Below are 23,312 nucleotides of genomic sequence, written 5' to 3'. Positions count from 1 at the left end.
CATATAAGGGGGAGAAGATTCAGATTGCTGGTCAAGATATTTTGATATTAAAGGAAATTCCACCAAAAATGTTAAGGGCTAGGAAGGAATTTGCCTTCCTGGTGAATGAACTTAAAAAACATCAGATTGAATATAGATGGGATATTCCAACTGGTATAATAGTATATTATGCAGGGAAAGTACATCGTTTCAATACGGTTGGAAAAGCAAGAGAATTTTATGTTGAGGTATTAAAAGTTGGAAGTCTTCCCCCATTGGAAGCTAGAAGAAGGAGGCTGAAGTGAAGGAAGAGAAGTGAAGCAGGTACAAGAACAGATTGTGATGGAAGAAGATTTATTACAAGTGTTGGAAATACCTCGACGGGTTTAGATCCAAAAGAACAAAGGCTGACAAGAGCTGCTGCTAAACGCAAGGAACAAGAGATGAAGGCACAACAACAACTGGCAACTACTACAACGGAAACAGTGGGAGGAGCAAGGCCTAAAGTAAAATGTGATCTGCGGCTGGTGTTCCAAAAGTTTCCTTCGGCCGATAATGGCAATTAAACTATTATCTTGGAATGTTAATGGCCTGAATTCACCAGAAGAGAAGGAAAGTATTTCATTATTTGAAACAATTTAAAATGACATTACCTGTTTACAAGAAACACATATTAGATCTTGCTAAATGTTGGAGATGCGATTGTGAAGATGCTACTTATTACCATTTGGATTAAAGTATGGTGGATCATGCAGAATATTTTGAAAAGAAGATTAAGTTTACTCCAGTTCTTTCTACTAGGAATAATTATGGACTATACAGCTATAGAGACTAAATTGATTTTGAACTTAATAACAGTCGCAAGACTTTTGATTGCTCAGTATTGGAAGAAAGAAGAATTACCTACAATCGAAGAATGGACACTCAAAGTATCAAATCTGGCAGAGATGACAAAATCTCCGCTTACTTGAAAGACTATACACTAGAAAAATATATTTTAGAATGGAAAATGTGGATTGATTATATTCAAAATAAGTATCAGATAAAAAAATATCGAATAGCATATGAGTAAATTTAGGAAATATTTTGTATTAGATATATTTTTGAAGGAGAGGGGAATTGAGAGTGTGACTAAGTGTGGTGTGACTAGAGATTATAATTTAGGAATTATTTTGGATTATGATTGTTAGTTTTGGTACCCTGCATTTTGTTCTGGGAAGTCGGGGTGGGGGTGGGGGTAAGGGGAGGGAATTGGGGGTTTGGTAGAGATGGAGTGATGGTTAATGTACAGGGATTATTGAAGAAATATAATTAATGTAGGGTCGGGTCTGCATAGTTACCATTTTAGAACGGTGAGGAGGGAGAAAAGAGAGAGTAGGAGGTAGGAAAGAGGAGAAGAGGAAGGAAGAGGGATAGTAGAGGGAGAAGGAAGGTGTAGGGTGGAGGGAGGAGCGGATGTAGATAAGAGAAGGAGAGGAAGGTTTGGAAAGTAAAAGAAGGTAGAAGAGGGAAGAGTGTTAAAAAGGGTGGTGGTGACTGGGCAAGCCCGACTAATTGTATATAACTGTACATTGGATGAATTATTTGATATGATTGTAAAAATAAAACTTTTTATAAAAAAAAAAAATAGTTCAGCTTGAAAAAAATTATCAGATGGACATCTTCAGGATAAACAAAATCTGAAATCCTCTGATTAAAAAATATTCTCCAATTGAAGAAGTCTCATCTTTCAGAAAAGTACAAGTCAATAATCATTTTAATCGTTTTTTATTATTTTTTAAGTAGCTTAAAGAAATAAGTTTAGAACATAACAAAATTCATTTCTGGTACCTGAATGGTTCTGTAGGGCTTGGTTTTGTCCATCCTTTGTTGGAGTGATCAGATCCCAAATAAAACTCTTAATCTTCTCATCTCCCTTATAATGTCTAACACAGTAGACTAGCAGTGCTCGGCAGATCATCTCCATATCTTTTTCATTGAGATGCCATTTAAATCGGCCATGGGTCAGAATGTCTTTCCAACGTCCCCAGCTTGAGAAAAACAGATGCAAAGCATACAAAGACTATCAGAGTTTCTGTAAAATGTTCATACAATTACTTCCTCATTAGTTTGTCTCTACAAGATTGAAAAAAATAGAAGAAATATCTAGACATTAGGAAACAAAAATTATTTAAAAAAGTGGTGAAAGAGGCAGCAATGGAGCGAAAGGGAACTCTTGTTTACCATAAACAAATAACTATTTCTCCATGAATTTTAATGTATAGAAAAAAATGCCAAAGGTAACAGAATTACAGGAACTGAAATGTTACCCTGATTTCAACATTCCAAATATTACTAATTTTTTAAAAGAAGTGCAATAATTCTTGCATATAATACAGGATTGAACATTCAAGAGAGGTTTAACATAAAAAACACACCCAAATATAAGCAGATTTTTCTCCACACGAAAACATTCTGCTCTTAAATACCGACGTGTTTTTTCATTGAGACGCCGTGAACGTGTGGGTCGCTCATCAGAGTCACTGTCCAGCTCGGAGAACTCCATCAGCTCATCTTCCTCAAAGGAGTTGTAGTGTTTCGTTTGCTTACGGACACGGGGCCTGTCAATCACTAGGCTCTCCTAAGGAGAGAGGGGGTTAACAAAACAACAACAACATATAATTCTTGTATCTTACCCCAAACTGCTCAGCATGCTTAGCTACTACACATTTTGTTTTTTATACTAGTGGTTAATACAATACATCAATCTAAGGACTGAACATTCAAATTTTACTTAATAATGTTTGCAAGTTTTCAAAATTCTTGTTTTTACATACTTTTTTCTTTCTTTCAACATATGTGTTGTTTTAATATGCTTATGTTATAAAAATAGTTTTTAAACTGTTTGGGATATAAATTAAATAGCTTTACTGAGTTTGAAAAATAAATGATTTGTTTATTGTCACTAAAACCTAACTTGACTTTGAAATGTGTAGTGTATTCTTTTTTTTAAAGCTATTATAAAGAGGCACAATGGCAATCAGTTTAAAATTGCTTATACAGATACTAATCAACCTAAAATTTGCATCCACATAAGGATCATCAGGAGAAAAGGCTGAAAACAATGCCAACAAGCTGGAAATTAGATTTTGAAGCATCAGTTTTGTTACTTTTTTTAAAGAAACAAACAATAATATTTCTTTTATTATAAACATTTAAAATTTAACAGCTGGAATGAAAATGAATTGCAAATACAGTTACCACGTACAGTTACACTTTGCCAGACATACACACACAAAACAGAGACTATGTTTTTGACCTCCCTGTTAAACAATCACACTGATTTTCAATTATTTCTATCCACAGCCATGTGAATCTTAATGTTGTTAACAGCAACATATGGGGGGGGGGGAGCCTTTGTGATCTGTTACTTAGCAATCATCCTTGCTGCTGTCTAAGCTCCCTCTTGCCTTTCCTGCTGCCATTTGCCAAGCTGGAGCTTTACAAGGTAGGACCCCAAGGGTTTCCTGACATCACTTCTGCCAGAGGAAGTTAGCACTGAGAAAACCAGCTGTTTAACTGAAGAGGTAAACAAAATGATTGGGCACAAAGAGAAAGCATTTATAGTATTTTATTTTTGTAGTTATATAAAAAGAATTGATCCTCTCCACAAAATACACTGTGTCCGTATTTTTTATATTCTATGCTTCTACTTTAAAAAAGGTTGGTTCTGATGGTTGGAATAGTCTGATATACCAGGTGCCCACTGCCATTCAAAGGAAATCTCATATTTTAGCTCTGGAAAGAAAGTAAGTGGTAGATTTTCCCCTTTAATACAATAGCTTTTTGTTTCTAAACAAGCCTCAAAAGAAATAGAAGAAAAGTCGACATCTTGGGAACAAATCAGCCCTACTCCTGGCACTGTGCAGAGTAAAAAAAGTGATGCTGCAGTATTAAGTTGAAACAAATTACAGATAGTCCCTTGACTTACAACCATTTGTTTAGTGAACATTCAAAGTTACAACAGCACTGAAAAAAAGTGACTTATGACCGTTTTTCACATGTACAACTACTGTAGCATTCCCATGGTCACATGATCAAAATTCAGACATTTGGCAGCTGGCTCATATTTATGATGGCTGCAAAGTCCTGGGGTTACGTAATCACCTTTTGTGACCTTCTGACAAGCAGTCAATGAGGAAACCAGATTTACTTAACCGTATTATTAACTTAACAACTGCAGTGATTCACTTAATAACTATGTTAAGAACGGTTGTAAAATGGGACAAAATTCACTTAACAACTGTCTTGCTTAGCAACATAAATTTTGTGCTCAGTTGTAGTCATAACTCAAGGATTATCTGCATACTGCTGTCAGAGAAAGATAATGCAAATCTACTGGACCACTGTGATCTAAAGATTAAAATACTCATTTTTCCCAAGCTGATTGCAAATGGTGAAACCAGTAGTGATCCATTCATTCGCTGCCTGTCACAAGTGAACAAGATCCAGAGTTCAATTAGCTGTTTTATTGCTCAAGCCTACACACAGAAATCTTTTCAGACTGATGGTTTGCATCTGGATTAGACTAGATGAGGTTCAACAGCATTCAAAGGGGGTCAAATTTCACCCTCTTCTGCCCATGTAGGGATTCCAGACTAATTCCCTGCTTGACTCCTTCCCCTGGCTTGGCCCATCCCTCTCCAACATTACCAGCATGCTTGTTTTAGTTATATAAAATCCTAATTCAAAGTGATCTTTCTATTTTCAAATAAAATTTTTAAAAAGACATTAAAAGATGTTCACCCAACTAAAGCATGTTTTTAAATATGGATCACAAAATATTAGAGAAGCCTAATGTTTTAATATATCAATAAAATTTCTGTCCGCTCCTTGTAAACATGGGATTATGGTGGTTTGTTTCTTTAAGAAGATGTTACAAAAAGAAAAAAATAACCTTAATTACATATTCCAAAATTTTACATTTTCACAATATCCCTTGATTTGCTGTCATAGCATTGAGTATCTAAATTGCTACATGTAAAGTTAAGGATAAATTGCTTTTTAGGTTCAATTTAGAAACAGTTACAATTTTAAATAGTATTGAATGATCAGCTCTAAAATACAACCCAGCATAATTCAAAATGTTAATACCAAATTCAATCACTGTCTTTTCTTTTGCTATATATCTTGAGGTGGTTAAGTTTTCTTTCATTAAAATTTTAAATTTTAAAATTTTAAATTTTAAAATTTAAAATTTTAAATTTTAAAATTTTAAATTTTAAAATTTTAAATTTTAAATTTTAAAATTTAAATTTTAAAATTTTAAATTTTAAAATTTTAAATTTTAAAATTTAAAATTTTAAATTTTAAAATTTAAATTTTAAAATTTAAAATTTTAAATTTTTAAATTTTTAAATTTTAAATTTTTAAATTTTAAAATTTTAAATTTTAAATTTTTAAATTTTAAATTTTTAAATTTTAATTTTTTAAATTTTAAATTTTTAAATTTTAAATTTTTAAATTTTAATTTTAAATTTAAATTTTTAAATTTTAAATTTTAAATTTTAAATTTTAAAATTTTAAATTTTAAAATTTAAATTTTAAAATTTTAAATTTTAAATTTTAAAATTTAAAATTTTAAATTTTAAATTTTAAATTTTAAAATTTAAATTTTAAAATTTAAATTTTAAAATTTAAATTTTAAAATTTTAAATTTTAAATTTTAATTTTAAATTTAAAATTTTAAAATTTATTTAATTTTAAAATTTAAATTTTAAATTTTAAAATTTTAAATTTTAAATTTAATTTTTAAAAGACATTAAAAGATGTTCACCCAACTAAAGCATGTTTTAAATATGGATCACAAAATATTAGAGAAGCCTAATGTTTTAATATATCAATAAAATTTCTGTCCGCTCCTTGTAAACATGGGATTATGGTGGTTTGTTTCTTTAAGAAGATGTTACAAAAAGAAAAAAATAACCTTAATTACATATTCCAAAATTTTACATTTTCACAATATCCCTTGATTTGCTGTCATAGCATTGAGTATCTAAATTGCTACATGTAAAGTTAAGGATAAATTGCTTTTTAGGTTCAATTTAGAAACAGTTACAATTTTAAATAGTATTGAATGATCAGCTCTAAAATACAACCCAGCATAATTCAAAATGTTAATACCAAATTCAATCACTGTCTTTTCTTTTGCTATATATCTTGAGGTGGTTAAGTTTTCTTTCATTAAAATTTTAAATTTTAAAATTTAAAATTTTAAATTTTAAATTTTAAATTTTAAAATTTAAATTTTAAAATTTTAAATTTTAAAATTTTAAATTTTAAATTTTAAATTTTAAAATTTTAAATTTAATTTTTAAAAGACATTAAAAGATGTTCACCCAACTAAAGCATGTTTTTAAATATGGATCACAAAATATTAGAGAAGCCTAATGTTTTAATATATCAATAAAATTTCTGTCCGCTCCTTGTAAACATGGGATTATGGTGGTTTGTTTCTTTAAGAAGATGTTACAAAAAGAAAAAAATAACCTTAATTACATATTCCAAAATTTTACATTTTCACAATATCCCTTGATTTGCTGTCATAGCATTGAGTATCTAAATTGCTACATGTAAAGTTAAGGATAAATTGCTTTTTAGGTTCAATTTAGAAACAGTTACAATTTTAAATAGTATTGAATGATCAGCTCTAAAATACAACCCAGCATAATTCAAAATGTTAATACCAAATTCAATCACTGTCTTTTCTTTTGCTATATATCTTGAGGTGGTTAAGTTTTCTTTCATTAAAATTTTAAATTTAATTTTTAAAAAGACATTAAAAGATGTTCACCCAACTAAAGCATGTTTTTAAATATGGATCACAAAATATTAGAGAAGCCTAATGTTTTAATATATCAATAAAATTTCTGTCCGCTCCTTGTAAACATGGGATTATGGTGGTTTGTTTCTTTAAGAAGATGTTACAAAAAGAAAAAAATAACCTTAATTACATATTCCAAAATTTTACATTTTCACAATATCCCTTGATTTGCTGTCATAGCAAATCTAAATTGCTACATGTAAAGTTAAGGATAAATTGCTTTTTAGGTTCAATTTAGAAACAGTTACAATTTTAAATAGTATTGAATGATCAGCTCTAAAATACAACCCAGCATAATTCAAAATGTTAATACCAAATTCAATCACTGTCTTTTCTTTTGCTATATATCTTGAGGTGGTTAAGTTTTCTTTCATTAAAAAAAAATTAAATTTTAAATTTTAAAATTTAAAATTTTAAATTTTAAAATTTTAAATTTTAAATTTAAAAATTTAAAAATTTAAATTTAAATTTAATTTTTTAAAAAAATTTAAATTTAAATTTTAAAGATTGTAACTGACAGAACAATAGAAAATCCCCATAAACCCTATATGCCAAGCATATATATCATGTTTAAAAAGACCATCCAAAAGAATTTATTAGAAATTGTTGCCCTCCAGATATTATTAGACTGCAATTCCCATTACGTCTCTGATCATTCCCACAATACGCTTAGGCAAGTAGGAACTGAAATTCAATAACTGGATTTATCCTGGGGGAAAAAAAGCATTCAGACCCTAAGAGAGTATTCTGCAACCTGGATAGGCCTCCAGATGTGCCAGCAACTCCCATTAGTTGGGAAAGGCTGCCCTGGCATAGATAAGAACAGTTGGTTTGTAACGCATAACTTCTCTTTGAAGATTAAGAATTCTTAAATGAAGACCTCACCAGAGACATCCATAGGGAAGGAGGAGCAAGGAGAAATGATTAAAGCAACTATGTGCCTACACAACTCAAGCTATGTCCTGCACACAACCATTACATGAATTGAAGCCACATTGGAATCGTATGTTGCTTGCTTTTGTTATTTTTATGAAAGCCTTGATCCAATAGTTACCTTTGGATCTTATAAGTATGGATAATATGACTGAAAGCAGAAGACAATGGCTTGAAACTATTGCTTTTCATCTCTGTTAAAATATTCTTCTCCATTCTTTGCAACAAGTTAGATTTAGTGATCATGGCAAACTATAATTTGGTTCGGTTTTTTTGAAAACCATATAACAACTCAGCCAAGTCAAGTCTTAACAGAATATGAATCAATATTTAGTTGATAATTCTGGATAAAATTTGCTTTCTAAATTACTCTATTTTCATTGATATATAATACCATCAAGAATATAGTGGAATATGAAAACAGGAAAAATGTAATCTTTCCATAAGGAACTAATAAGATGTAGCCTTCTAGATGTTGTAGGACTATAACTCCCATCATCCCTCATGATCAACTGGTTCCAACTGATGGAAGATGGAATTTAACATGAGGAGAATTATATCTCTGGTTTGGGGGAAAATGGCTAGGACTTGTATAAAGCAACAAGAAGCTATAGACTCCGATCATGCTCTTTTGCATGTGGCTAATAAAACAAAAACAAAACAATTTCCACAATAAACTTAGATGGTTTTGTCCCTATAGCACACAACCATTACATGAATTGAAGCCACATTGGAATCGTATGTTGCTTGCTTTGTTATTTTTATGAAAGCCTTGATCCAATAGTTACCTTTGGATCTTATAAGTATGGATAATATGACTGAAAGCAGAAGACAATGGCTTGAAACTATTGCTTTTCATCTCTGTTAAAATATTCTTCTCCATTCTTTGCAACAAGTTAGATTTAGTGATCATGGCAAACTATAATTTGGTTCGGTTTTTTTGAAAACCATATAACAACTCAGCCAAGTCAAGTCTTAACAGAATATGAATCAATATTTAGTTGATAATTCTGGATAAAATTTGCTTTCTAAATTACTCTATTTTCATTGATATATAATACCATCAAGAATATAGTGGAATATGAAAGCAGGAAAAATTTAATCTTTCCATAAGGAACTAATAAGATGTAGCCTTCTAGATGTTGTAGGACTGTAACTCCCAGGGTCAACGTATTTCCCCCCGGAGTCAACATATCTGGGTCCTATTTTACCAACCTTGGAAGGATGGAAGACTGAGTCAACCTTGAGCCGGTCAGGATCAAACTACCCTGGCAATGAGCTGAATTATCCTACAATACTGAATTCTAATTACTGCGCCACCACGCCTCCTAAATACCACGCCTCCTTATAACAGAAATAATGTTGCATAATGTTTTCCAATTGTCTAGCTATTAATATCCTACTTTGTGCATCATAACACACTGTTCATGTCAACAAAAACTCAGTATCAGTATTTACAGAACAGATTTAGGATACAGATGGAAAGATCAAGAATTCCTGTATATATCTACACATAGTCTGCATTCATCCCGTATATTATTAGTGCCCCAAAACCTCAGTAAAACCTTTAACCCTAACCAGTGTGTAATTACGGGAATCTTTTGCAATCAGCTCTGAGAATATGTAAATTTGGGAATACAACTTAAGTTTCCAGAATAAATACATCATAATTACCTTTTCATCCTTTGCATCAGTATCCAGTTCAGCTATTTTTGCCCATTTCTGCCAGAAGTTGGGATCATCTAATGAAATGTCAGTTCTGTTTCCTGAAGCAACAAAGCTGGCCTGGGAGTAAAATGCAAAATAGATTTATTTATTTATTTATTAAATTTTTATACCGCCCTTCTCCCAAAGGACTCAGGGCGGTGTACAGCCAAGGATAAAATTCAATATATATACAATTAAAACCAGAATTTAAATCAAAGCAAATTACAAAAAAGGCCGACATTAGAATTAAAATTTAAAATTTTAAAATTTTAAAATTTAAATTAAAATTTAATTTTAATTTTTTTAAAAAATTTAAATTTAAATTTTAAAGATTGTAACTGACAGAAAAATAGAAAATCCCCATAAACCCTATATGCCAAGCATATATATCATGTTTAAAAAGACCATCCAAAAGAATTTATTAGAAATTGTAGCCCTCCAGATATTATTAGACTGCAATTCCCATTACGTCTCTGATCATTCCCACAATACGCTTAGGCAAGTAGGAACTGAAATTCAATAACTGGATTTATCCTGGGGGAAAAAAAGCATTCAGACCCTAAGAGAGTATTCTGCAACCTGGATAGGCCTCCAGATGTGCCAGCAACTCCCATTAGTTGGGAAAGGCTGCCCTGGCATAGATAAGAACAGTTGGTTTGTAATGCATAACTTCTCTTTGAAGATTAAGAATTCTTAAATGAAGACCTCACCAGAGACATCCATAGGGAAGGAGGAGCAAGGAGAAATGATTAAAGCAACTATGTGCCTACACAACTCAAGCTATGTCCTGCACACAACCATTACATGAATTGAAGCCACATTGGAATCGTATGTTGCTTGCTTTTGTTATTTTTATGAAAGCCTTGATCCAATAGTTACCTTTGGATCTTATAAGTATGGATAATATGACTGAAAGCAGAAGACAATGGCTTGAAACTATTGCTTTTCATCTCTGTTAAAATATTCTTCTCCATTCTTTGCAACAAGTTAGATTTAGTGATCATGGCAAACTATAATTTGGTTCGGTTTTTTTGAAAACCATATAACAACTCAGCCAAGTCAAGTCTTAACAGAATATGAATCAATATTTAGTTGATAATTCTGGATAAAATTTGCTTTCTAAATTACTCTATTTTCATTGATATATAATACCATCAAGAATATAGTGGAATATGAAAGCAGGAAAAATTTAATCTTTCCATAAGGAACTAATAAGATGTAGCCTTCTAGATGTTGTAGGACTGTAACTCCCATCATCCCTCATGATCAACTGGTTCCAACTGATGGAAGATGGAATTTAACATGAGGAGAATTATATCTCTGGTTTGGGGGGAAATGGCTAGGACTTGTACAATAGGACTTGTATAAAGCAACAAGAAGCTATAGACTCCGATCATGCTCTTTTTTGCATGTGGCTAATAAAAACAAAAAACAAAACAATTTCCCACAATAAACTTAGATGGTTTTGTCCCTATAGCAAACAACCAACCTTGGAAAATGTGGAGCCTTTCCCTTCAGTCTGAATAGTGATGGTTTGGGTCCTACGTTGCAGGATTTGATCAATGTCTTCTTCACAGAATTTGGAGCCTTCATCTTCCTCATCCATTAAAGCCCCATAAGCACCTTTTCGCAATAAGTCTTCAACCTCCATCTTGGAGAGCTGCTGCACCTTCCAGAAACAGACAGACTGATTGATTCCAGAATGGGAAAAAAAACAGGAACTCATGACAACTTCCAGATATAAGTTGACATGAAAATCTAAGGAGGAAGGGGAATAAAGATTAGAAGACCTCTAGGTCTTGCCTGTATAGGATACCCTTACCCCATTGTTGCTTCCCTTGCGGTTGATATCCTGCAACACTGCCTTGTCTAATCCTAATTTCAAGCTGGCCTTGTCAAACATCTCACGTTCATAGGAATTTCTGGTGATGAGGCGATAGACTTTAACTGCCTTGCTTTGCCCTATTCGGTGGCAGCGAGCTTGAGCCTAGAGGAGGAGAAAGACATCACTCAAAGTAGAGTTGGCAGAACTGGGGTGAGGGGAAGATTAAGTTTCCTCAAGGAGAATATATCCCACTCATGCCATCACCTAAATCATCATCTCCCACTCATGCCTTCACCAGTATCATTCCACTTTTCAGTAGCACATTGGGAGTCATATTCCAAAAAATAGATGGGGTCAGGACAAAACTAAAGATCAATATAATTAAAATTTTAAATTAAGTATAGTAGGGCAATAATTTCCGCATCTGGCATATTTAAAATTATAACTTGATAAGTTCTGGAGTTCTTGGAAGAGACAGAGTCAAGGCTTCTGAAGGATAGATATGGCTAAGGGTCTGACAATGTTTAATTCTCACTTAAAATATTTAAACTACTTCCCAATATGGATTCCCCACATCAGAAATGAGCCAGTGAAGATTGGCTATCGGGCTAAGGGCCCTAATATGAACTATGAAATAAAAACAAATGTAGTTAAATTAATCCATTGTATTTCATTAAATAATCAAAATATGACCCATCTGAATGTTCAAGTAACTTTTATCAATACAGTAAAATCTCAATTTGAAAGACAAAATTGAGGCCGGATATATCCTCTCACTCCTCCCTCCATACAAAATATAGTTTCTTTCATAGAGCTGGAAAATGTCCAAGAAGGAGGATCTGTGCCCTCTATTGTCAATGCAAAAAATGTGCCACTCCAGAAACAGAGTATGCATGTGTAATTAACAGGACAGGACACTTCTAAATTCTTTCTTCATGGTTTCTCTCCTTAGTTGTCATCTGCAATGCAACAGGGCACTTTAGGTTGGTTTTCATGTAAGTTGGGGATCGTATCGGTCTAGGGGGTCACGCGTTCGATGTCTGCAAGCGATCGCGTGCCCCGATCCCTCTGACTTTTCCCGTTCCCCGGATGGTCAAGACCCTCAGAGCCTGGGCCTTCGTCTTATGTTATGCAACGCACGGTCCGTGGCCAATAAGGCCCCCCTAATATACGATCTTATTCAGGGGGGCGCCGCGGATCTTATAGGCGTTACGGAGACCTGGTTGGGCACTGAAGGGGGCGTGCCCCTGGTCGAAATGTGCCCACCGGGTTTCCGTGCATTCCATCAGCCGAGGGCCCAGGGTAGGGGTGGGGGGGTGGCGGTTGCTATTAAAGAGAGTCTAGAGCCGAGGGAGACCACTGTACCTCAGATTGCCGGGTGTGAATCCCTCTTTGTGAGATGGGGTCATAGGTGTCAGATGGGCTTGCTGGTCACGTACCTGGCTCCTTGCTGCGTGACAGCTGCCCTGCCCGAGCTCCTGGAGGTGCTTGCCGGGGTGGCAGTGGAGACCCCCAGACTTTTAGTCATGGGGGACTTTAACTTGCCATCTGCCGGCTCGTCATCGACAGTGGCTCGGGAGTTCATGGCTTCCATGACGGCCTTGGACCTGACTCAAGTAGTGGATGGCCCCACTCACATCGGGGGTGGCACACTGGACCTTATTTTTATCTCTGGTCAGTGGTTGAAGGATCTGGATTTGAGAGATGTAGTCATAGAACCTTTGTCATGGTCAGATCACTCTCTCCTTCGCCTGGACTTTCTGACCGCCACTCAACACCGCAGGGAGACGGAACCACAACGTTGGTTCCGTCCCAGGCGCCTGATGGACCCGGAGAGGTTCCGGACAAAGCTTGGGCCACTTCCTGAGGGTCTGGCTCACGGCACGGCAGAGGAACTAGCCGCAGCCTGGCAACGGGCTGCGGCTGGGGCTTTAGACCGTGTCGTGCCTCTGCGGCCTCTGACCCGGCGCAGACCCCACCCGGCTCCTTGGTTCTCCGAGGAGCTGAGGGGGATGAAACGCCGGAGAAGACGCCTAGAGAGCTCCTGGAGGTCTAGCCGTTTAGAGGCTGATCGGACACTAGTTAGGTCCTATACTAGGACCTACCTAGTGGCACTGAGGGAAGCGAGGCGTTGCTACGCCTCCTCCCTCATTGCGTCGGCAGATAACCGCCCAGCCGCCCTGTTTCGGGTGACCCGTTCCCTCCTTCACCAGGGGGAGCGGGATGACCCGTTGCAGGGACGTGCTGAGGAGTTTAACGGTTATCTATACGATAAAATCGTTCAGCTTCGAGACGGTCTAGACCAAAATTGCGGCGATTCAGATGAGGCGTCTGAGGGTGGTCTTGGTGACATTTTCTGGGATGAGTTTGACCCTGTGGCTCCCGAGGACATGGACAGGTTGTTGGGTAGGCTGAATGCCACCACGTGTTTACTGGACCCGTGCCCCTCCTGGCTGGTGCTGGCCACTCAGGAGGTGACACGAGGTGATTACGAGTGCCTCCTTGTTGGAGGGAGTCTTTCCGGCCGCCTTGAAAGAGGCGGTGGTGAGGCCCCTCCTCAAGAAGCCCTCCCTGGACCCGGCTGTCTTAGGTAATTATCGTCCGGTCTCCAACCTTCGCTTCGCGGCGAAGGTTGTAGAGAGTATGGTGGCATATCAGTTTCTCCTGCACCTGGATGAAACTGTCTATCTAGACCCGTTCCAGTCCGGTTTCCGGCCCGGCTACAGCACGGAGACGGCTTTGGTCGCGTTGGTGGATGATCTCTGGAGGGCCAGGGATAGGGGTTGTTCCTCTGTCCTGGTCCTATTAGACCTCTCAGCGGCTTTCGATACCATCGACCATGGTATCCTGCTGCGCCGGTTGGAGGGATTGGGAGTGGGAGGCACCGTTTATCGGTGGTTCTCCTCCTATCTCTCCGACCGATCGCAGACGGTGTTGACAGGGGGGCAGAGGTCGGCCCCGAGGCGCCTCACTTGTGGGGTGCCACAGAGGTCGATTCTCTCGCCCCTTCTGTTCAACATCTATATGAAGCCGCTGGGTAAGATCATCAGTGGCTTTGGTGTGAGGTACCAGCTATACGCTGATGACACCCAGCTGTACTATTCCACACCGGGCCACCCCAATGAAGCTATCAAGTGCTGTCCCGGTGTTTGGAAGCCGACGGGTCTGGATGGGGAGAAACAGGCTCAAGCTCAATCCTTCCAAGACAGAGTGGCTGTGGATGCGGCATCCCGGTACAGTCAGCTGAGTCCTCGGCTGACTGTTGGGGCAAGTCACTGGCCCGATGGAGAGGGTGCGCAATCGGGGCGTCCCCCTGGATGAGCGGCTGTCTTTTGAACACCTTTTGACGGCCGTCTCCGGGAGAGCTTTCCACCAGGTTCGCCTGGTGCGCCAGTTGCGCCCCTTTCTAGACCGGGATGCCTTATGCACGGTCACCACGCCTCGTGACGTCTCGCCTGGATTACTGCAATGCTCTCTACATGGGGCTCCCTTGAGGGGCATCCGGAGGCTTCAGTTAGTCCAGAATGCAGCTGCGCGGGTGATAGAGGGAGCCCCTCGTGGCTCCTGTGTGACACCTATCCTGCGCAGACTGCACTGGCTACCTGTGGCCTTCCGGGTGCGCTTCAAGGTGCTGGTGACAATCTTTAAAGCGCTCCATGGCATAGGGCCGGGCTATTTACGGGACCGCCTACTGCTACCAAATACCTCTCACCGACCCGTGCGCTCTCACAGAGAGGGACTCCTCAGGGTGCCGTCAGCTAGGCAGTGCCGTCTGGCGACACCCAGGGGAAGGGCCTTCTCTGTGGGGGCTCCCACCCTCTGGAACGAACTCCCTCCAGGACTTCGTCAACTTCCGGACCTCCGAACCTTTCATCGCGAGCTTAAAACACACTTATTCATCTGCGCGGGACTGGATTAGATTTTAAAGTAACTGGTTTTAAGGGGTTTTTACTATTTATACTGGTTTTAATGATTTGGCTATAGAATAAGTTTTTTAATTGTCATTTTAATCTGTATTTATATGTATTTTAACTGCCTGTGAACCGCCCTGAGTCCTTAGGGAGATAGGGCGGTATATAAATATGAAAAATAAAATAAATAAATAAAATAAATAAATAAATAAAATAAGTTCCTGACAGTTTGAAAGGATCAGGACACTTAATGTATATTTTTATGCATGCGTAATTCTACTTTTGGATTAATCAAACATTTAGATTTAACAGATATTTCTTCCCTCCAGATGGTGTATATACCTTTTATTCAAGTTGAAACAATATGCCTTGAGTCTTTGTTGTTCTTTGCTGTTTTGTATTTCTATGCTTTTTAATCTTATTACTCTAAGGATATTATAAGCTGTTCAGAATCTCCTGACAGAAGTGGCATATCAATCGGAGTAACAACATAAAACAAATCAAATGCATGTACATATAAAACTGAAAGAGGCACTCTGTTTATTGTGGTCCACGTCCTTTCAAGCACTTTTGTCTTCAGAGCAGCTGAACTCATATTTTCCTAGGTCTTCTACATAATTTATATTCCCAGAGATAGCACTAAATTTCTCCTCAATCACCCCTTGGGCCATCTGTTCTCATCTCTCAAATACCTGCAGATCATTCTGTGGATTCCAATCTGAGTCAAAGATGATACAGGTATCAGCAGCAGTAAGATTGATGCCTAGCCCTCCTGCCCTTGTGCAGAGCAAGAAAACAAAACGGTCTGAATCTGGCTTGCAGAAGCGATCGATTGCAGCCTGACGTAAATTCCCACGAACCCGGCCATCAATGCGCTCATAAGTATATCTGTATAAATGGAAGTCCATGTATTATTTTAGAAATAACACTAAAAAGAAGTTTACTAAAAGACTAGGAAACCCTGCTTCCATTTACCCATATTAGCAATATAGCTTTGGGATAGTAATAAATCGATTCAATTACCTTAGTCTAGAACAGGGGTGTCAAACTCACATCATCATCACATGACATATCGGGACTTTTTTCCCCTTTGCTAAACCGGGCGTGGCCCATGGGCCAGAACTTTGACAGCCCTGGTCTAGCATAACTTTCCTCAACCTGATGGTCATTAAGAAAGCAAAAGTTTCAATCCAAATATTTCTGATAGATGCGGAAGAAGGCTAATCTAGATGATAAAGGTATCAATAATCAGCCTCCCCCTTTCGCAGAAATGCCAAAGAAATTGTGAGATGATGCATGGTTTAAGTCCAAAGATTATACTATGCATTTGGAAAAGTATTTCTTAGCTTGTCAGACACCATAAAACAAACAACTGAATTTTTCTCAGTCTTGATTGATATTTAAGTCTACAAGAATAATGTTACTAGTTTGCTACCTGACTAGCTGTATAAATGGAGCCTGCTGGAAATCTATTTTTGATCTGTGAGTATAAATATTCAAGCATAGATCAATGCTCTCTCCGAGACATACAGCATCTGAAAGTCAAAGGCATTCAGTAATATGATAGATTTTTCTAAAACTTGGTTCCTTTCCTTCAATTCTTCTCAATGCTTTTCCACTTCCTTTCCAAACTGAAAGGAAGACTGGACATACTTCTTCAGAGTCATTCATAAGAGAAGTAAATGCTGTGAGACCAGCAAATGTGCCTAGTCCATAAGATTATTCTCTTCTCTGCAGTGCTCTATGAGTGTCGTTCAAGTTAATCTCCTACAGCTTCTGGATAGCACTGCAACCCTATTTTTCTTGAGGACTTTGTCTGTTGCTATAATGGCAGGATTTAATTTTAGTGATTTGCAAAATGACTAACATGAAAAGGCCAAGGTTGCCACCAAGTAGTTGGCATGGGGGGCGGGAAGGAGGAAATCCTGCAGTTCTAATGACTACATTGACAATTTGATTGATCTCTGAGCTGCAGCATGCTCCTTTTATAAAGACAGATGCTGGATGACATCAATATTCCAAAAGTCTTGCAACTAATTATGTTTACAAAGAGCTGGAGAAATATTTCAGTTCAACATTTTTTCAATATAAGCCTTATATATGTTTGAAAAATATATTTCTTCTACAAAGAATAAAAAAGGCAAAGTGTGAAACAGCATGCAGAGAGAAACAAAATCAGAGAGAAAAGAGGAAAAAACAAAAAAGGAGGTGAAAGAACCTAGGACAATGAGAAGAAAGTAGTATATACCCGTGAGGGCAAACTTATGGCACGCATGCTCAAAGTGGCATGCACTGCCATGCCTGTTTGTCTTCTGGGTTTCTGGCGCACATGTATGCGTGACAATCAGCTGTCCTTTGTGCACGTGGCAGTGCCGAAAACCGGTGGATGCATGTGCGCTGGGCAGCTGATTGTTCGGTGCGCATGCACACCAGAACCTGGAAGTTTGGTTTTTCTGGAGCATGACCCCTTTGTGCGTGGCAGTGCTGAAAACCAGCCTACGCATGCACGCCGACCAGTTGATAATTGGGTGCGCATGCACGCTGGAACCTGGAAGTTTTGTTTTTCCAGAGCGCAGCCCTGACAAGGGTGCGCGTGTGACGTTTCCGTGCGACCTTTTTGGCACTCGGTGCTGAAAAGGTTCGCCATCACTGGTATATACAGATGCACTAGAAGATACATATAGCCTAATGAACTTATAGCCAAATAATTGTTTAGAATTGATCCAAATGATGCTCTTTTGTGTATAAGCTTCTGGGCTGTACTGACCTCCGCTGGATGAGATAATCCTCCAGGATATCAAGGCAGCGCACCATCTGGGAGAAAATCAACACCTTGTGCCCGCCTGCAATCAGCTTTGGCAGCAACTTATCAATCAGCACCAGCTTGCCTGCTGCCTGGATCATTGCCTGCAACTGGAAATCATGAGCTTCTGAGTTGTGGGTTTTACGGAAATCTTCTAGGATCTTTTCCTCTGCTCCTAATCCAGAAATAGAGAGGGAGAAAAATCAGAAGGAATTAGGTTACATAACCAATATGAAAAGCAATCCCATCATACAACATTCTAGCAGAAAACCTCTAGTGCTATTCCTTATTTTTACCGAGGCTTTGTAAAAAATACAAAACAAATGCAAGTGCCGGTTTTTATCCCTTTATGAAACATACACTCTTATAAAACGTACGTTCTGTACACACATGTAAGTGCTCTCCATCTCTGATTCATCCACAAGCAATCTTTCAGCTAAGTACACAGAGTGATATTTGTTACTGTTATGAGGCTTTCCTAATGAAAAATAAATGAAAGCAATCATAACGCTACCATCATCAACCAACTAGGAAGATAGCAAAGAAAACTAAGCAAAACATTCCTAACTATTGATGGGCAAATGGAAAATTGAAACATCATTATTTCCCCATCATACGTTAAATGGGCTGGAGTGCCCAACTTCCAGCCCTACCTCTTACCATTAATGAGGTAGGGATGATTGCAGCACTTGCGCAACTCCATCATGGTATTGATGAGGTTGGGCATGTTATGCTGGTTAGCACCCTTGGATAGAAAGCTAAAATTTTTCTCCAGGATGGCTCGATAGTATTTCTTCTGGATGTTGGTCAGCTCTACTTCAATGATGGTCTCCTGTTTAGGTGCTAGATTCTTCTCCACATCATCCTTCAGCCGTCGCAGCATCATGGGTTTTAGGAGAGACTGGAGTTTCTTCACCTGCCGGGATTGAATAGAATAGAATAGAATAGAATAGAATAGAATAGAATAGAATAGAATAGAATAGAATAGAATATTTTATTGGCCAAGTGTGATTGGACACACAAAGAATTTGTCTTGGTGCATATGCTCTCAGTGTACATAAACGAAAAGATACCTTCATCAAGGTACAACACTTACAACACTTAATGGTAGTCATAGGCTAAGAGGTAAAGGTAAAGGTTCCCCTCGCACATATGTGCTAGTCATTGCCGACTCTACGGGGCGGTGCTCATCTCCGTTTCAAAGGCAAAGAGCCAGCGCTGTCCGAAGATGTCTCTGTGGTCATGTGGCCAGCATGACTCAACACCAAAGGCGCTCGGAACGCCGTTACCTTCCCACCAAAGGTGGTCCCTATTTTTTCTACGTGCTTTCGAAACTGCTAGGTTGGCAGAAACTGGGACAAGTAATGGGAGCTCACCCCATTACATGACAGCACTAGGGATTTGAACCACTGAGCTGCCGACCTTTCGATCGACAAGCTCAACATCCTAGCCCCTGAGCCACCGCTTCCCTTAGTCATAGGCTACAAATAAACAATCAGGAAACTATCAATATAAATTGTAAGGATACAAGCAACAAAGTTACAGTCATACAGTCATAAGTGGAAGGACATGGGTGATGGGAACGATGAAAAGATTAATAGTAGTGCAGATTTAGTAAATAGTTTGACAGTGTTGAGGGAATTATTTGTTTAGCAGAGTGATGGCGTTCGGGGAAAAACTGTTCTTATGTCTAGTTGTTCTGGTGTGCAGTGCTCTATAGCGTCGTTTTGAGGCTGAAACAGTTTATGTCCAGGATGTGTGAGGTCTGTAAAAAATACAATCTACCAATATCATATATAACAGTTTCTCAATAATTCATGAAAGTAATACAGAAAATAATTCTCAGTGACGCCAGGGCTAGTACATTGAGGGAATATGTAACTGCTCAAATTCTAAGATTATAATATTAGGGCAAAACCATGTAAATGTTCTATTTGTTTTCCTGCTCCTAGTTTCAGCAAGAAAGTATATATATGCAACAGATAATAAAGGCACCTTTGGAAAACATAAGTATAAATGCATATATACCTAAAGATTTGGTGATATGTGAAAAATGAAAATCTTGGTGAATTAGGTTTGTTGGCAAGTAAGTTACATATGGGTTTCAATATAGTTGCACATGACCAGAAATATTTTGGTAAGAAAGACAATATTTGTATATGAAGAAATTGAGGATATGTTTATATATAATGAATGTCTGAGTTTGCTGCTTTGTGGTCTCTCTTTTTTTTTTTTTTTTTAAAAAGCGCACATCAGAATACAAAAACAATAATAGAGATCTATTTTATAAAAAAAAAAGTACATCACACCATAGTTTGGGCAACCCTTTTGCACTGTTTATTTCTATACCCTTTTGCCACTGTACTCAAATGCTTACTCAGTAGACAACTTAAGTCATCTGCAAAAAAAAGTCACACACGCACACCCCAACTTCCTCGGTGGAAAATCACAGGAAACCCCTATCAGTGGAGAATTTATTAAAGTATTTTCTTGTTTACCTGTTCCTCTGTTTTGAGATCCCCAAACTCCTCAAGAAAGGCTGTCTCAGATGGGAACTGCTGTGGTTCCAAGAAGTTCAGTAGGCTGAAGAGCTCCTCCACTGAGTTCTGCAGGGGTGTCCCAGTCAGCAGCACTTTGTGTTCCTGTTTACCATTCAAGAAAAGAACATAATAGTCAAGTTACAGAAAGAACAGGATAATATTAGGCTTTATTTCCAAACAATGCTGCCGCAATATTTTTGTTGACAGTAGGTCTCACTGCAAGTCAAAAATATTGTTTTCAGTTCTAGAAGCCTGGGACTGTTTTTACATCTTTAAAGCCAGCAGATATTCTGCTCAACTAATACTCCTCTAAGGAACATACAGACTTCATTTTGCCAAGCTAGAAACCTTTCTATATTTCAAGCCACTTAACGGTAAGCAGCATTCACTGGCCATCAAAATTAACTACTATTAAAATTGAAAACCATACAAAAATCTTCAGTTTCTATGGCTCTAGTATGCACACAGTAGAATAAATATTTAGCTAGCAGAAAACTATAATGAATCTTTTCTGTTATATTTTTGAAGCCACAGAACAATGAGATACTATAAAGTATAATAGCACTTGATTCAGATCTACAAAACATTAAAGAAATGAATACATTTTCATATATGCACGTGTGCCTGCATTATCTTTCATAAGCTTCTGTAGAATAGAATAGAATAGAATAGAATAGAATAGAATTTTTATTGGCCAAGTGTGATTGGACACACAAGGAATTTGTCTTGGTGCATATGCTCTCAGTGTACATAAAAGAAAAGATACCTTCATCAAGGTACAACATTTACAACACAATTGATGATCAATATATCAATATAAATCATAAGGATTGCCAGCAACAAGTTATAGTCATACAGTCATAAGTGGAAAGAGATTGGTGATGGGAACTATGAAACGATTAATAGTAGTGCAGATTCAGTAAATAGTCTGACAGTGTTGAGGGAATTATTTGTTTAGCAGAGTGATGGCCTTCGGGAAAAATCTGTTCTTGTTCTCTGTAATCTGCAGAGTCAAATTTCCATATGTTTCAGAAGAGCAATAACATTTGGAAAATTCTCACCAGACACATGAGCTTTAATCCTTCCAGTAATTTGCAGTTCCTGTTCTTGAGCCGATGGGCCTCATCAATAATCACACAACGCCAGTGGATCTTCTTCAGCTCTGGACAATCTGCCAGGATCATCTCAAACGTGGTAATAACTACATGGAATTTGAAGAGCCCAGGAAGAGGAATACCCTAAGGATGATATTATAAAAAATAAGTTGGAATTTACATTCCTAGATAGCAATTAGCACTGATCAGTTATTGCATTCCTGATAGATGTTCACTGAATACTGCAACAAACTACATGGCGCCGGAAACAAATGCATCAAAAGGAGATTTACATGTTCTACTTAAACTTAAGGTTATGGGGGATACTTCACAATACAGATAGTCCTCACTTAATGATTATTCATTTAGTGATTGTTCGAAGTAATGCTGGTGCTGAAAAAAAATGACTTATACCCAGGCCTTGCCACTTGCTCATGCTCACATGATTGCAATTCGGGCACTTGGCAGCCATTACACATTTACAACAGTTGCAATGTCACACAAACTCATAATTACCATTTGCAACATTCCCAGTTGGCTTCCAGTAAGAAAACTCAATGAAGAAGCCCTGCCAATGGAGGAAGTTGTGGTCATATGATGTCTCATGACCATGGATGATTCACCTAACGACTGCAACCACAACTGCCAGAACTGTAATCACTAAGCAAGGCAGTCACATGATGTTTTGCTTAATGACTACTTTGCTTAGCTGCAGACTTGCTGATGAAAATTAGGGTTGTTAAATGAGGACTACCTGTGCTATTAATTAGCCATGACCATTCTCTTATTCATAAATAAATATTCAGCATTTAAATTATAGCGGTATAATTCCACTATCTATCTGGGACCTTCTCAAGCATATCTGTCCACGTGTAGAAAATCCAAAGAAATGCAATGTGAATCCAGACCTACAACTAAAAGGCAACCAATCCACACAAATATATTTTTCCATGTGGTAGTCTGCCATTCTGGTTTTCTGTACAGGTAGTCCTCAAGTTACGACCATTTGTTCAGCAACTGTTCAAAATTATGAAAGCATTGAACAAAGGGACTTACAACCAGCACCCCTGTGCTCACCTAAACAAAATTTAGGCCTTAATAAAAAGCTTGCACTTTATGATTGGTTGCATAGTTCCATGGTCACATGATTGCCATTTATGATCTTCCCTGCTAACTTCCCACAAGCAAAGTCAATTTGGAAATCTCTCCTAGCCTTTTACATGGATTCCCCCCTTTGCTCATACACATGTATTTCCAAACGCTTCTTTCCAGCTTCATTCACATGCATGCACAGTATCCTCCTTCCCCATTTTGCTCACTCGCATGTACCCACCACCTCTCTACTTTCCTGGCCTCCCTGCACTCACATGCACCCCGTGTTCTCCTCCCTAGACCTCGCTGCAATCACATGCACCCAGGATGCTCTTTCTCTGGCCTCCCTGAGCTCCCATAGACATACACCTTCCCCAGCCTCCCTGCATTCCCATGCACCTTGCAGCCTCCTTCCCAGCCTTCCCCTGCACTCATATGCACTCCTTGCCCTCCTTCTCTCACGTTGCTGAGCTTGCACAACTCTCCAACCTCCGACTTGTGTGCATCCTGTGTCAAGCCTCCCAGATCCTTCCTACCCCCTGCAACAAGCCACTATGGCACCCCCA

At 37.9% G+C, this 23,312-nt stretch overlaps 1 protein-coding gene across 1 annotated transcript in view; it reads right to left on the bottom strand.

Moving 5' to 3' along the window:
* The window catches only part of CHD6 (chromodomain helicase DNA binding protein 6), a 110,035-nt gene that overhangs the window by 44,515 nt on the left and 42,208 nt on the right, over window positions 1-23,312 (bottom strand). Inside the window, exons 13-22 of the mRNA XM_058176689.1 lie at window positions 21,622-21,798; window positions 20,519-20,662; window positions 18,681-18,936; window positions 17,985-18,195; window positions 15,910-16,105; window positions 11,304-11,468; window positions 10,971-11,150; window positions 9,449-9,559; window positions 2,397-2,599; window positions 1,810-2,009 (exon numbers count right to left, since the gene is read on the bottom strand). Of these exons, the coding sequence (XP_058032672.1) occupies window positions 1,810-2,009; window positions 2,397-2,599; window positions 9,449-9,559; window positions 10,971-11,150; window positions 11,304-11,468; window positions 15,910-16,105; window positions 17,985-18,195; window positions 18,681-18,936; window positions 20,519-20,662; window positions 21,622-21,798 (1,843 nt within the window). The remainder of the gene's footprint in view (window positions 1-1,809; window positions 2,010-2,396; window positions 2,600-9,448; window positions 9,560-10,970; window positions 11,151-11,303; window positions 11,469-15,909; window positions 16,106-17,984; window positions 18,196-18,680; window positions 18,937-20,518; window positions 20,663-21,621; window positions 21,799-23,312) is intronic.

This window comes from Ahaetulla prasina, chromosome 3 (assembly GCF_028640845.1).
Source record: "Ahaetulla prasina isolate Xishuangbanna chromosome 3, ASM2864084v1, whole genome shotgun sequence".
Classification (NCBI taxonomy): Eukaryota; Metazoa; Chordata; class Lepidosauria; order Squamata; family Colubridae; genus Ahaetulla; species Ahaetulla prasina.
The sequence above is the reverse complement of the archived record's forward strand: the minus strand, read 5'-3'. Positions and strand labels throughout refer to the sequence as shown.